Source organism: Artemia franciscana, chromosome 9 (assembly GCF_032884065.1).
Source record: "Artemia franciscana chromosome 9, ASM3288406v1, whole genome shotgun sequence".
Classification (NCBI taxonomy): Eukaryota; Metazoa; Arthropoda; class Branchiopoda; order Anostraca; family Artemiidae; genus Artemia; species Artemia franciscana.
In genome coordinates, this window is record NC_088871.1 from 10167636 (window position 1) to 10183455 (window position 15820).

The 15820-nt window shown below is 36.6% G+C and overlaps 1 protein-coding gene and 1 long non-coding RNA gene across 2 annotated transcripts in view; one reads left to right on the top strand and one right to left on the bottom strand.

Annotated features, from left to right (window-relative positions):
* Positions 1-15820, bottom strand: part of LOC136030982 (ATP-dependent RNA helicase WM6-like) — a 56145-nt gene that overhangs the window by 8022 nt on the left and 32303 nt on the right. The window contains exons 6-8 of the mRNA XM_065710138.1: positions 6093-6224; positions 2536-2682; positions 1183-1320 (exon numbers count right to left, since the gene is read on the bottom strand). Of these exons, the coding sequence (XP_065566210.1) occupies positions 1183-1320; positions 2536-2682; positions 6093-6224 (417 nt within the window). The remainder of the gene's footprint in view (positions 1-1182; positions 1321-2535; positions 2683-6092; positions 6225-15820) is intronic.
* The window catches only part of LOC136030984 (uncharacterized), a 154752-nt gene that overhangs the window by 7088 nt on the left and 131844 nt on the right, over positions 1-15820 (top strand). The window lies entirely within an intron of this gene.

Sequence of the window (15820 nt, forward strand, 5' to 3'; positions counted from 1 at the left end):
GAGGTCAGAAGAGCCAAGAGCTCATATGGCATGAGCTCTAGCAAAATTCTAAGAATCAATAGATTGATTTAAAAGGTAAATCAGAGGCTTAATGCCGGTCGGGATTAAAAAAAATAAGAGCTCTGAGACACGTCATTCTAAAAAAAAAAAAAATTCATTAAGATCCGATCACCCACTCTTAAGTTAAAAATACCTCATTTTTTCTAATTTTTCCTCTCTCTTTAGCCCCCCCCCCCCAAAGATGGATGAATCGGAGAAAACGACTTTAAAAAGTCAATTTGTGCAGGTCCCTGACACGCCTACCAATTTTCATCGTCCTAGCACGTCCAGAAGCAACGAACTCGCCAAAGTACTGGACCCCCCTAACTCCCCCAAAGAGAGCGGATCCAGTCTGGTTACGTCAATCACGTATCTACGACATTTGCTTATTCTACCCACCAAGTTTCATCCCGATCTCTCCACTCTAAGCGTTTTCCTAGATTTCCAGTTTCTCACTCCAATTCCCCCCAATGTCACCAGATCTGGTCGGGATTGAAAATAAGAGCTCTGAGACATCAGTTCCTTCTAAATATCAAATTTCATTAAGATCTGGCTACCCGTTCGTAAGTTAAAAATACCCAAATTTTTCCAGAATTAACACCCCCGCCCCCAACTCCCCCAAAGAGAGCATATTCAGTCCGGTTATGCCAATCACGTATCTAGGACTTTTGCTTATTTTCCCACCAAGTTTCATCTCGATCCCTCCACTCTAGGCGTTTTCCAAGATTTTAGGTTTCCCCCTCCAACTCCCCCCAATGTCACCGGATACGGTCAGGATTTGAAATAAGAGCTCTGACACGATATCCTTCTAATTACCAAATTTCATTAAGATCCAATCACCCATTCGTAAGTTAAAAACACCTCATTTTTTCTAATTTTTCTGAATTAACTGTCCCACACTCCCCCCCCCCCAGATAGTCGGATCGGGGAAACGACTATTTCTAATTTAATTTGGTCTGGTCCCTGATACGCTTGACAAATTTCGTTGTCCTAGCTTATCTAGAAGCGCCTAAACTAGCAGAACCGGGACAGACAGACCAACAGAATTTGCGATCGCTCTATGTCACTTGATAAGTGCCATAAAAATTATTTAAAAAAAATTGAATTTACAATGAAAACTAGTAAAAAAAATTGAAGTCTTACCTTTGTTCCAAAGCGACCAGCTCTAGCCACTCGATGAAGATATGTGTCAGAGTTTTCTGGCATGTCGTAATTAAAAACGATGTTGACACGTTCGATGTCCATGCCTCTTCCAAATATGTTGGTTGATACGAGCATTCTCTACAAAAAAAAAAAATTGAGAAAAAATATAAAAAAACACAATCAAATTTAACATTAGTAGACTGAATATAGGAAAAGCTCAGACATCGGAGGAAACACGCGCTAATCAAAGACCAGAGTCTGTTCTGGCGTGAACCGCGAATGATAGAACCCAAAATTTCGTCATAGCTATTTTACATTGACGCCAAACAAAATATGGAGAACTTAAAGTGGTGATAAAATCAGAACTAGTTTAGTGCAAAAGGAGGGAAAAATTATTAGAAAAAAAAACTTAACTTTAAAATTAAGGCCATTCAAAATAAACTAACTGCGACGTCAAAAGAGGCTTCTTCACCAGCAGACACATTGGCATTCTCCGACATTGGAGTATCTAATTTCCATCTTCAGAAGGTTCCAGTTGCACCTTCAGAAGAAGCATCTTGAATCTAATGATTCCACAGTTCTAAAGACTAAAACAGAGTTCTTCCTTGGGTAGGAGGGGAGTGGCCGATGAACAAAACAATGGGTTTTATGCTACCATTTTTCATTTGTTTCGAGAGGACTAATATGAAGGATGGGATGGAGATTCTGTCCTTAAAGTATGACGAATTGTGATGAAATCAAAGAAATCATCACCGGGAAAGCTTCTTCACATATACCTTGAAGTTTCAATATAATTGATATAATGTATCTAATATTACGAATTTCAACACAAATTAGAGCCTTAGGATTAAAGCCGTACCTCCCAAATTAAAGGGTTACAAGGTGCACTTGGCATAGAGAACTAGCGTTGGCATTTTGAATTTCATCACTCCATGGCCTAAGCAACTATAATCATTTCAAAAAGTGTGGAAGAAAGTAACAAAAAAAGGCCAAAGAAAGTATTTTTAGAAAGAGAAAGTCCTTAATACCAATGGGAAGGGAGGAAGGGAGAACACCCCCTTGTGATAGGTTTTGATGGAATAAAAAAAATCGTCGCGAACATTTACCACGCAGTAAACGAATTTTTCAATTATGTTCGTCGCTGAAGGGAATTAAAATCCCCCCTAAAAAAAGGAATTGGTTTCTTGGGACTACACCAACTACCACAGCGAACTTGACTACTGTTGGGATCCCTCTTTGTGGCCAGGGTTCAGAAAATGGTAGACTATTCAATATTTTAAATTATAAGCTATATTTTAGAAGTATCAAGCTATAAAATGAAATCAAAATAGAACATCGGAGAGGAGAACTTACCGCTCTAAATTCCTTAAATTCTTTGTATTTTTCAAGCCTCTCTTCTTGTTTCATACCCGAATGGATGGCAATGGCAGGAAAATTCTGGTCCTTTAAAAGTAAAGTCAAACCTTCACATCGACTCACTGTTCGTGTGAATATTACAACCTGAAATAGAAAAATGGCTCTAGATATCAACATTAACATTGACATAAGCAAAGGAGAGAAATTACTTTTAGTCAGACATCGGGAGGCACAGACAAATCAAAGACACATGGTCTGTTCTGCTGTGAACCGCGAATGAAATACCCGAAATTTCATCATAGAAAAAAAGATAGTGAAAGTTCAAATAAAAAGAAGAATATTACCTGATTCAGATTGACAAGTAGACGTTTGAACTCGTGATTGAGTCGACTGACACTGATGTTTTATGGTCGATTTTTGATCGTAAAAAAAAAGAAAAAAAAAAAAAAAAAAAAAAAAAAAAAAAAAGAAGAAGAAGAAAAAAAAAAGAAAAAAAAGCGAAGCCATAAAACCGGAGATTTTGGGACTATTTTTGGTGTCTGTCCCAATCCCCCTACCATTCTCAAAAATGATTCATATTTATTTACCTAATATGCATTGTTTTATTATTGTTACATATGAGTGTTACAACCCCTGATCCAGTGTGGCAGAAGTAACCCTTACGCTAGATTTATTTAACATAGTCATGTTCATTACCAGAGAAAAGGACATCCTTATAAAATATTGATTTTCCGCTTGAATAAAACTGAATAGAATTCGGAGTCTATTACCCTGATACGTAGCTACCTAGAAAAAAACATAAAAAGCTTAGTATGTTTAGCTTGACAACAGCTATGCTCTCAACAGTGTATAATAAAAATTACTTGAAGGGAACGGGGACCCAAAGATAAAGAGTTCACTATTTCGCAGTAAGAGCAAAAAATTCAATAGCCATTACGGATTTGGCTTATTTAACAACTGAGTCGTCTATTTATTAGGAAGAACAAAAAATTGATAAAAAAAAATTTTAGGTTATAGATCACCACCACCAGTTTCCAAAAGGTAACAATGAGGTAAGATAAGGCTAACTTAAAAAAAAAAACAACCTTCAATTAAGAGAATAACTAACCACAACAAAGGCTTCATGGCCTGTAAATCATACACACGAGCCTGGGAAGAAACTCATTTTGAAACGCTGCTAAAACGTTCTTCTGAAAAGCTGGAGTGAATTTTGTAAAAAGCTTAGACAATAAATACAGGAATTCGAGTTCTGCAAGGATATCTTTCCTTTTTATGTAGCTTACTATCTTGAAGAACATTGCTGACTACGCGACATTCTTTAAATGTTTCTTCAATGGCACGTAAAGCTAAAAATACTCCAAGAGTGCCAACTGCATGTCAATCGCTAAGCAAACAGCAGGACCCAATGTCAGCCACCTTGTTGGGACCTGCTGAATGCAACTATTTTACAGGACGCAATTCTTTTTCTGGCATTCTCAAAAGTCCTTGCATCATACAGGTCGACCAAGGAAAAATTGCCTCAAGATGACAAACAAGTTGAACGACTCTTCACCAAATTCCTGGAGCCCCATCATGAATGCGGTGTGCTCGACACAGAGGTTACAAATTCCTATGTTGAAAAGCTTCTTTTAAAGACTTTTTTCCTTTTCAATGTATTTATTTGCAACTATACCTTTTTATTCACATTAGGCCCATTGCTATTTATCAAAATTAGTCCTTCGAAAGTTATCAAGTACACAGCTTTCTCCGCACTCATTGACATCCCGGTTGATGTCAATCCAGGGAGCTTACCAGGGAGCATGGCTTCAAAGACATCAATGATTCCGTCACACAAAGCTGCACACATACAAGGTTGCAAAAATTTGAGTAGCCAGATGATTTTTGCTTTGTAAGCAGCATCTTTGTCACAAAGCATCTTCGGAGTTTTACTTCCATTGCTAGCTGATAGCTTATTTGATTGGGGCAGTACCCAAGCAGATCCAGGCAATCATCACTGTATTGAAACAGATCATAACCCGTTTCTTGTGTTCGTCCAACTAAGCATGCTGTTTCAAAGTATAAAAGCTATTGCAACAGCTAAGGTTTTTCCTGCATATTTTGCAGTATAAAGAAAACACATCATCACCAATCCTACATCATTCGTTTGTCTTTCTGCCACTCATGCCTTATTTAGTTGAATGGGAGCAATAAAATTGGCAGTTGCTCATTGTCTTTCCTAAATACACTTGGAAGACCTCAAAGACAAGTAGGTCTAAACACAGCAGGAAAAATGCAGGAAATGACACTATGCAGGAAAAACACTGAGTACAAGATTTTGGCCATCTGAATGTTACATCCATGGTACTCTGCTCTTCTAAGTCAACCTACTATTAGTTTAATAACTAACCTTTAGAGGGAAAGACTACATAGTTTGTACCATTGGAATGCAAGTCAATTCGAACAAATTCACACAGGTATGGTTCATTTTACGAAGCTAAAGAAAATTATCTATCCTTGAACGTTACCCTTAAAGGACCAATCACTCTCAACCACCCTATAGACCAATGTTACCCCCTATCCTTGAACGGCACCACAATGTAGCCACCATAGGGGCCAATTTTGTGCTGTTATTAGCAGTCTATGTTCACAAAAGTTAAAAGACACTTATGGTGCCGAGTTAATAGACCATATGGCCACAAAGTTCCCACTGTTTTGTTGCTTCTTCCTGACTACGATGGCTTAACCAAGAGCTCAGTACAACCAGATTTATGGAGAAGTTATATTATCCAAAAAGGGTCTCAAATATACCATGCTCCCAAATAGGGAATTTTAGAGACTTTTGGGGGAGCTAAGGGACTTTTTGAATAAAAAGGGACTTGACAGGGAATTCAGCCAAAAAAGGGACTTTAGGCACTTTTAGGGAACAATTCCGAGCCCCGCTTCGTTAGCTAGCACACACCCAAGAATTTGAATCGCGAAGATCAGACAATGACCGGTTTTCACGGTCTTTATACAAGACAATTAGCTTCGGCTCAGTGGAAAACTATAGTGTAGCTATATTTCTATTAAATGTTTAGTTGGTATTTTGGTTTAAGTTAGGTATTTAATATAATGCGTTCTGGGCGACCCCTCTTCCATAATTCTCTGTTGTAGTTACTAAACTGTTAAAATCTCATTATATTTTGGTATATTTCATTATTATTAACTTAACTTCAATTCTTGAGTGTGTGCTAACTAATAAGTACCATATATATATATACTCACCTCACACGGTATAGTTCTTTTACGGTTACAGAATTAAGAAGAAAAAAGTTCCTTGGCCTATTTTAGCTCTTTCTTGAAGTTTTCCTTAGCCAGCTGATTTGTTTTTAGAAAGTTCCACACTTCTCGATAGTAGCTCAGGATTCACAATATGCTAAATTAGAAAAGAAATTGCCAATCCTGTGGTTGTGTTGAACCTCTTTTAAACACTTGAATGGTTATATTATTGCGCTTGGCTTACTTAAAGGTTATATTCTCCAATTGCTATTAAAAAAGAAAAAAAACACACTGGTTAAATAGATAAAATTATTCACCTGGTTAAATTCCAGCAAGTCAAGAAGATCAAACAGTTTCTTGTTTTTTTCCTTTTCTGTAAGTTTCACAAAATGTTGCTGCAGTCCATGGAGAGTTAATTTGGTTTCGTCATCGACAAAGACCTCTAAAGGCTGCGGAGAAAAAAAAAACATAACCAATGAAATTATTTGTAAAGAAATAAAAAATAAATTTAAAACGTATATATGTAACAAGAACTACTGAATATCAATTTTAGTTGCCATTCGTTGCTAACGACTTAATGACTTTATATATAAATCAAATATAAATGTGTACCGAAACTGAAGACATCTACCACCAGAGTTTGCACCGATGGTACTAATGTATTATTTGCCGTACTTTTTATCAGAATCTAATATATATTTATCTCTCCAAATAAAGTTCTTCTACAACGTTGGACGTTACTGGCGGAGAAAATGAATTATAAGTATATTCCTGATGGAGAACGTGAAAAAGGGTCTTAAAAATTCCCCAAGGCGGAAAACCACTCTTTGGCCTATTTTGCAAAGAATATTAGTGTTTACTGTGGTTTGCTACCTTCCAAAAATAAATAGAGAAGATTACATGAATTAAGAGAAGATTATAACTCCCAATGAATTCAATGTAAAAAAAAACAAAACAAAAAAAAACATGCCTTTTTGGAATTGGAACAAGCAATACACAAAAAGAAACCATGCCTTTTGTAGCTGTTGGAACAAGCAATACACAAAAAGAAACGCTATTAAAAAGAATTCTGGAGTGACTACGTTCTGAAGACAATTATTGCAACAATCCATTTTCATATACGAAGGACAGTTAAAATGCTATTCGATTCTTCAAATATGTTAAGTGGAACCTTACACTACTAAATACATCTTAAAAAATCAGGAAAACGTCAGAATTAATTTTTGACGAAAGACACTTGTATGCAATTATGCAGTTTTAACACTTAACAGGTGTCAAGTTCGAAAATAAGGATCATGGAACTCTAGCAAGTGTAACTTTCTTGACTGCTGTAGCAAAAGAAAAACACTGCCATTAATTGGCAGTAAATCAGGTAAAAACGAAACAAACCAGTGATTGAATGAGTAAGATTATGTAAGAATATAACCCCAACATCTGGTTGCCAAATAGGAATGGAGAAGAACTGTAATGTCATTGAGTAGGCAAAAATCTAAGCTATGTATCAATATACTTATTAGTAAAATAATTTAATATTAAACACTTCAATTTATCAGTTAATTAACTTAAATAGAAAAGTATATTTTTTAAAATTTGTCCCTTCAGGATTTCAATTTATTTGACATATCAATAGAATCCTTATTTTCTTCTGTTCAAAAAAAAAAAAAAAAAAAAAAAAAAAAAAAAAAACAAAAACAAAACTTAATTTTTATTGTGCAAAGCACAAATATTAAATTCAAATCTTTGTTTCAATGGCCTTGATGAAAATATCATGTGCCTAATGTATTTTGTTTTTCATAATCTATTAGCACTTATCGAAAGATAAATACACACCTTGGGGGTATTAACCACGTTTCAAGAATATCGTAGAAAATACCTGTTTTCGGAAATGAATAGATTTAAAATGGAGACAAGAGGTAAAAATGTTTTCATTTTATATTCTTGGTACTTTAATAATACCTATTTGCTTTACCGACTGAGTGTTATAGCCAAGTGTAAGCACCTCGATTTCCGATGGGACACGTGACGGTTGTAGAATTTCTTAAAACAAAATTCACGAGAGTTCTTCACCCTTCAGTGTTTCAAAGCACATATGGACTTGTTGGTTCAAACCCTTATATCTAGACCTGCTTGATATAGTACTATACATATTTTTTTAAAGGTATTGGTCAATTTAGAGAAGCTTCGCTAATGGCTGACCCAATGTGTCCAGCTCAAATGATTTACCTCTTCCAACAAGATTTTTAGGCCTTGTCTGATTCGGGATCCCCAAGACTCGAAGAAAGGATTTGATCTTTCAACTTTTCACGTGTGAACATTCAAATGATTTCCCAAATACACGGACAATTTCTCTTGAAGACTTTACTCTTTCCATTTCCACAAGTGTTTGTACCAACATTTGAAAGGGATGGGACTTGGCTCTATAGCCTTATTTCGATGAATCTTGGCACACCGAGCAGTGATCGAACTCTCAGAATCTTGAATATTATATTCTCAGAATATTCTACTGGATTGAACTTGTAGAGTAGCACCTGAGGTGAACATTTTGGTCATCTTAATGCTGACCCATTGCTCCTTGACTCTAGCGTTCAGCAACACTACATTCGAGACTAGTGAGTAAAAAAGCATCCAACCAACCATAAGTCTTGAGCAGCTGGTCACTGTTGTAAGCGCGAAACAGAAAGAGCCGGCAACACTTCCATATGCATGGATTTCGACTTCCAAATGCAGAAAAAGGAAGTGGTACAAAGATTTTCCAAAATGTTTGTTTCCCTAATGACTACTCTTTCCCCAAGATCTCACTGTAGCAATTAACTGAGTTTAGTTGCCTCAATATCAATAAAGTCACAAAGTAAAAAGTCTCCCCTTTACAAACTTCATAGGTAAATTTCAATTTCAGGCACAACTTCGTGGCTTACAGACAATGTCTGGGTGACATAAAAAAAAAAAAAAAAAAAAAAACAATATTTAACTATTGCATTATGAAAATGATGCTTCAAAATTTTTGTGCATCGCACCGCAACGAAGAATACTTTTCTATTCAATACTATTCACCGCAAAAAAAGAAATAAAAAGGGGAATGTTTCCTAAGGCTAATGTCTCAAAGCAAAACATATATCCTTCATGGCATATTATTAGCGTTAATAATTTGTTTCTTTTAAGTAATTATCTGAAAAGCTAGTTAACAAGAGCTATAAGTTTTCGTTATGATACCTGAAAATTTTTTGACGGATTTGATTTCTTCAGAATTTAAGATCCCCCTTTGATGACATTTTTGTCGTCTCCTCTCGAAGCAGAAGTAGGAACGATCTCATCTCACCAAGAAGTCTTTGAGGCAAAAATACAACTTGTTCCTGACCATACGCCCCTCCCCTTCCTGGATGGACTTTTAAAAAATCTACTAAAATATGTATACAGACGTGTCACTGTTGATTCTACCGTTTTTTTGTTTTTGTTCATTGGACTGGGTTGAGCGTCCTTCTATCTATCCATTGTCTGGCATTTCATTTTTCTCTCTTCCCCTTTTTTCTCCCAACTTTCTTTCGCTTTTTATATATTATGTACATGTTATGTATCAAGTGCTTTTGTTCTGTGTTGGTTTCCCAACACCCAATCCAGCTCAGCTCTTTGCTTAGGATGATATTTATTATGTTTATCGAGTTGTCTGACCGTTTCTTTCATTTTAGCTACGTTTTTTATCTAACTATAACAATAAACTATTAAACCACAAAAGAAACCGTTTTACATGGGTTCAATGACGCGAGTATTAGCAAAAATGCCTAAGACCGGCAGCAGCTACGCCTAAGTACCTAGTGAATAGCTACCCAGTGAGAAAAAGGTGACATTACAAGATTCAGAAAATCAAGTGGCTTAGAATAGGTATTCGAGCGACTAAAAAAAAAAAAAAAAAAAAAAAAAAAAAAAAAAAAAAAAAAAAAAAAAAACAGTAATGCAAATATTACACAGATTTTCCAATAGGATACCCAGTTTGACACTATGTTGACCGACTTTTCAATATGCTTAGTGGAGGAGGGGGCTCAATAGAAAAGGGAAATTTTAAATTTTTTTCTAGATTTTTAAATAATTTATGTTTTGATGAAAACCTTATTAACAAATTTCTATAGTAACTAAATGCGGAAAACTCGTTTTTCAAGTGCAACACTGCGTCAAGCGACTTCTGCATATTTGAATTCAAATTTCCTGAGCTCACCACTTTACATTTTCTAGGAAGTGAATTTTTTAATGAGGATGATTCCTTGAAGCAATAATATGAAAAAAACTTCGTTTTCTTAAAGAGTTAAATAGGCTGCGTCCTAAAGTCGAACCTTAAAACGTACAGGAATTAGGAGAGGCAGTTGGGGCTACCGCCTCCCAAACTCCCCGCTTTTAAAGAGTCTTTTGTACAGGTTTTTTGTTGTGGGGGCTGCCCCCCCCCTTAACCCCCCGCTCTTGGCTTCGGAAAGGCCCTCTTTTAATTAACAAAACAAAAAACCTGTTTTTGTTTGAGGACTGCCTCTCCTAATTCCTGTACGTTTTAAGGTTCGACTTTGGGACGCAGCCTCTTTAACTCTTTAAGAAAACGAAGTTTTTTTCATATTTTGTGAAAAAAAAACCGCCCGATAAAGGACTTGAACCCTTGACCTTAGGATTAAAAGTCCCACACTCTACCGACTGAGCTAACCGGGCATATAAGTCGAAATACCTGCATGTGTATAAATATAACTTTTAAGAATTTCAAAAATTAACATGGGCTCTTATGGGGAAATGGGTTTTTCTAAGCTAGAAAATCGGGGGATTAAGATTTTCCGACGAAACTTTCCAGGGCAATTACTCGGAGAATTTCGCGTCGAATGAATCTTCGTACACCCAGATCCGATGTCGGCTGTGACCTGTAGGCGTGGCGAAAAAAAAGAATATGAACATTAAGTGGTTATGCGTGGTTTCTGGAAAACAGGGAAGGAGTTATCGGATCGAGCTGAAATTTCGCGGATAAGCTGCTGGGCCCTAGGGGACCTTAACTTGTGAATTTCAGCCCGATCGGACAACGTTAAAGGGGGGCTGGGGTTGGTGGGTCGAAACTTGCGGCCAGATTTTCCCCACGAAGGAAAAGTCGGAGGGGGGATGAAATTTGACATGTTTCTTAGTTGGAGCTCGGGCTACGAAATGCATTCCTCCCCATCCCTCTGCGACCACTGGAACCGAAGATCGCTTAACATTGTCGTGGTTCGCCTCTTTAAAGAGGCACGAGTGTGCCTCCTTGAACAAGGCTCTTTGTGAAGTCTTTCGCATGAAGAGAAGCTTTTAGTATACTGAGTTATGTCAGCACATAGGAATCCTTCTCCAATTTAGAAAAATGTTGCATTTAACTAAACATCGTTCGACGTTTCAGACAGAAGAAAAGACACCATTTTCTACCAAAAACATGAGTTATTAACTCCTATGACTGGAATTCAATTCGTTCTCGTCACAGCAGCTTAATCTTATTTACTTCCTACGATGGGATGAAACTCAGTTCATTACACTTACTAGTAATACCAATGGTAGAAGTAAAACCACTTCAAAGGCTGTACATCAATCATAAGAAAATCTCACAACTACTAGCATTGAACAATGGCAGTAATTCACGGAAATGCAAGGAGGGACCTTTTTTCAATAAATATATCAAAAAGGCATTTTCAATGAAAATATCCAAAAAATGTGTTTTTCAAAATAAAGGAAGGGAAATCAAAGAAGGCACGCGTCCCTCCCCCCATTGATGCCACTGACACAGAATCCATTTGCATTTATTTTACTGACTAGAAACCATAACGGAAGAAATTCGAATTAAGAGAAAGACTAGCTCGAAGATACCAACATTTTAGATTCTTACAGAAATTGAGCAGATTTAGATGGTATACAAAACTCCCATGCAGCTCTTAGCAGATTTCTCTCTTCTCTTTAACGAAAACAAACTTTGTAACCACATATTACTTGTCCATACGATTAAAATACGCAATATTATTTAAAATCTGATCAAACTTGCGTATACTCCGAAAAACAATTGATTTAAATTCCGATAGAACAGATTAAGTATAACTGTAAACATAAAAGGGGTATGTCCGAAGCTAGAATGAACATATGATAATATTTAGAATACATTTGTTCCCGGAGTTTGCACAGTTCCTATGACTTTGATCCGAAATATACCTTGTCGCAGAAATGGAAAACAATACTGACTCAAAGATGAAAGCGGGTTTACCCCACCCTCCTCCCTGACTGGATCAGTGTGCATCTGTTTTACAAGTGCGACACCTTCTTCTTGAACATTCGTGCGTATTCTTTCTTTTTCTGTTCTACCGTATCGTTTTCCCCATTTCAAGCAGTAAAGATATTCTTCTATTGCACATCCTGATTCTTTAAGTACTATGCAACAATTAATTCCTCTTAAAATCAGCAAAGGTAAAAAAGAATTACAACTTAAATAGGAGCATAGATTCATGAGTTAAAAGACAATTACATCGAATTAAGGTCCAAAGATTTATTCTAACGATCTTCCAAATGTAAGTTAGGCCATCTAAAAGTCAATTTGTCGATGACAAAGACAATGTTTAGGCTTTAGACTTTTGTGTCGAAGCACTTGAATCACCAAGTCCGTCAATTTTTTAATTATCAACTTGGTAGAAGTAACGAAAGACTTCGGAGCCTTGGCTAATTAGAGTAAAGCCAAGACAGATTGTCTCTGTGAGAGGCAAAGCTGGCATAGAATTTTCAGAGTTGTCGAACCACAAGCTCACACTCTTTATTCGAAGAATACCCCCCCCCCTCTAAAAAATGTACGAAACCTCAAAATGACTTGGGCAATATTCACTTAGATGGAAAAATGTCACCAGGCCCGTACCAAACTTCACTCATGCTTTCAGTACTCACAACACAATAAAAAGAAATTCAACAACGTGGTTGCTTGAAAATCTTTTCAAAGATTTTAGGTTCCTCCCCCAATGTCACCGGATCCGGTTTGGATTTAAAATAAGAGCTGTGAGACACGATATCCTTCCAAACATCAAATTTCATTAAGATCTGGTCACCCGTTCGTAAGTTAAAAATTCATCATTTTTCTATTTTTTTCCGATTTAATCACCCCACCCCCCAGATGGTCGAACCAGGGAAACGACCATTTCAAATTTAATACAGTCTGATTCCTGATACGCCTGCCAAATTTCATCGTCCTAGCTTCCCTGGAAGTGCCTAAAGTTACAAAACCGGGACAGACAGACCAACCGACAGAATTTGCGATCGCTATATGTCACATGGTAGATACCAAGTGCCATAAAAATTTTCAACTACGTGGTAGGAATAACATAATCAGAAGCATATTCTTTCTTCTTAGCAACTTCTATCAGTTGTTTGTTTTGCGGAGTTAATTACTATGGCAAGGGAGCTACATAAGTATAACTTGTTTTGATTTGCTGCTAATTCAGTTTGCACTTATAAAGCTTTCAAAATTGAGTTTTTTTGATTAAACAGTTTGATTAAACTGATTAATTGATTTGATTAATGTTTGATTAAACAGGAATTAATCATTTTACTGGGCAGTGAATAAACGATCAAACAATACTAGATATTTAGGTCACATATTTAGTAACCGTCATCAGCAGAAATACTACTGATGACAATCACTATAGGTGACCGAAATATTCAGTATTGTTTGATTGTTTATTCACTGTCGAATAAAAGGATTAATCCCTGTTTTGAACTGTTATTTATCGTCATGGAAAGGCATAATCTTAAGAATCTAAGTTGTTTGATATCAATAGTGTGAGTAGGTGAAATAACACCTATGCATTCGAAATTCCAGAATTTTTTCGGAGAGCAATTGTATATCCATCGAATAATTTTACAATACCCAAAGGTTCTCTGTGAATATAGATAAATTTACAACATAATGCGCATGTTTCAGAAGCTTCAAGGTATGTCCAGGGGAAAAGAAGATAATTTTATAAGGGGAAGTTCTTGAAAGAATGGCATTATTGTGTCCTCTTTATTGCATAATTTTTATGATTAGTTAAGTTATGTGTGTTCCAATTCTAGGAGTTCCTTGAATAAAGTAGTGAAGTCCAGGAAACCATCATGGTTCTTTTTAGCACTAAAACATTCAAATTCTCTCCAGGGCTTGATAATGCCCCTTTTTCCCCTTCTTGAAACTATCTAATCAAATTGCTTGAACGGATTAGCAAAAGTCAATTAAAACCTATTAAAACGGCTATTAATGATGTAGCTGTAACTTAACACAGACAATAGAATTTTCGCCGTTTCAGTAAACTTTTCATCCCTATCATCGTTGCACTGACGACCAGATACAATCCGAAAAAGGATTAAGTGTAGCTGTAAAGAAAGTATGCTTGGCATGCATACTTTATATCTGAAAATCCCGGAACTTTCAAATTTCTCCATTCAGACAACCAAGGGGCCAAAAACCCCATACTTCTTATGGAATGCCCGTTTTTCAGACTATGGGACGAAGAATCCCCTACTCCTGTGTGCAGATAGGACAAAAAAAGATAAATCATTACAGATATTCAGAAAAATTAAGACGGGTATACACAGCCCAGTTGAACCTTGGAGAACCTAGATTGACTCCAATGCTGTTTTTTAAACCCACTCGAAAAAACTAAATTCGAGTTATCTGGAGCTTGTGAGCATCTGGATACGTCTATCTTGAGCTTCATATATTTGAAATAGTCCCTCTCGATTCACCTTAGGGGTAATACGCTGAGTTTGAATTTTTTTTTTTAGCTGCAGGCTTGGAATTCAATTTTGGATTGTAGCTTACTGCCACTATGCAGTATACACATAAGCACTACCCAAGGTGTCTGGAGTGCTCCTGGTTGTAAAACGAAGAGTAGTATGGTATAAGTCTAATGCTTTTTCCTCTCGAGTAATCTGAATGCAGCATTTATAATTTAGTATACTGTATGACTATATGAAAACTATATGAGGCATACATGGTTCTTTTGCAGAAGGGATGGTCGTATAAACATTAATAAGACCCAAATGATTAAAAATTTAAAGTTCTAATTCCCTTTTTAAGAGTCAAAAGAAATCCGATTGCAACGACCCCCTCCCCCACCAACCCTCTTTCATCCAAAAGCGTCCGATTAATTTCTTTATATAACCATTTTGCTCAAAATAGAACTAAGATCATATAACAGCGAATCCAGGGATAACACAGCCCACCAAAACCTGGGGAAGTGTTGTAAATTAGACCCCCAATGGAAGGGGTGGTAGTATAAGCTTCGGAGGGGCTAATTTAATTGTAAATCGGGATTTCTAGTGTTCTTTTTAAGAGTCAAAAGTGATCGGAGGGCAACTAGCCCCCTCCCCAAGACCCATTTTTCCCCAAATGCATCTGATCAAAATTTTGAGATAGCCGTTCTGTTCAGAATAGTTTCGTGATCAGATATCAAAAACTCAGGGGTCAACACAACATCCCGGGACTTGAGGATTTTTGTAAGGGATAGTCGTATAAAAATCAAAGGTAGCTCATTTGACTGGAAATCGAAATTTCTCTTTACCTTTCTAAATCGTCAAAGTGATTGGCGGGCATATACCGCCCCTCCCCACCCAACCCTCTTTTCCCCAAATGAACCCAATCAAAATCTTGAGATAGCCATTTTGTTTGAAATATTCCAACAATTAGATGAAAAAACTTCGGGGTCCACATACCCCCCAAAAGTCTATAAATTAAAAATTCTAGTTCCAATTTAAGACTCAAATTTAACCAATGGCAACTAGCTTTCCACCACCAGCCTGAAGGCCATAGTGCTTAACAACCTCCCACTGCCCCTAACCCATTAGGGTTAAAAAAAACCTCCCACTACCCCCCCACGACAATGGCTGCAAGTTAAGCAAGCTGCCCGTTGTTCGTATATAAGGTTTTTATTGAAGGGATAATCTTATAGACTTCGTAAAAGCCTCATTCGATCTACCTCCATTTTAAAAGTCAAGAGTAATCAGACGGTAAGAAGCCACCCTTCACACCGTTTTTCTAATTTCACCATTTTCGTTTTGT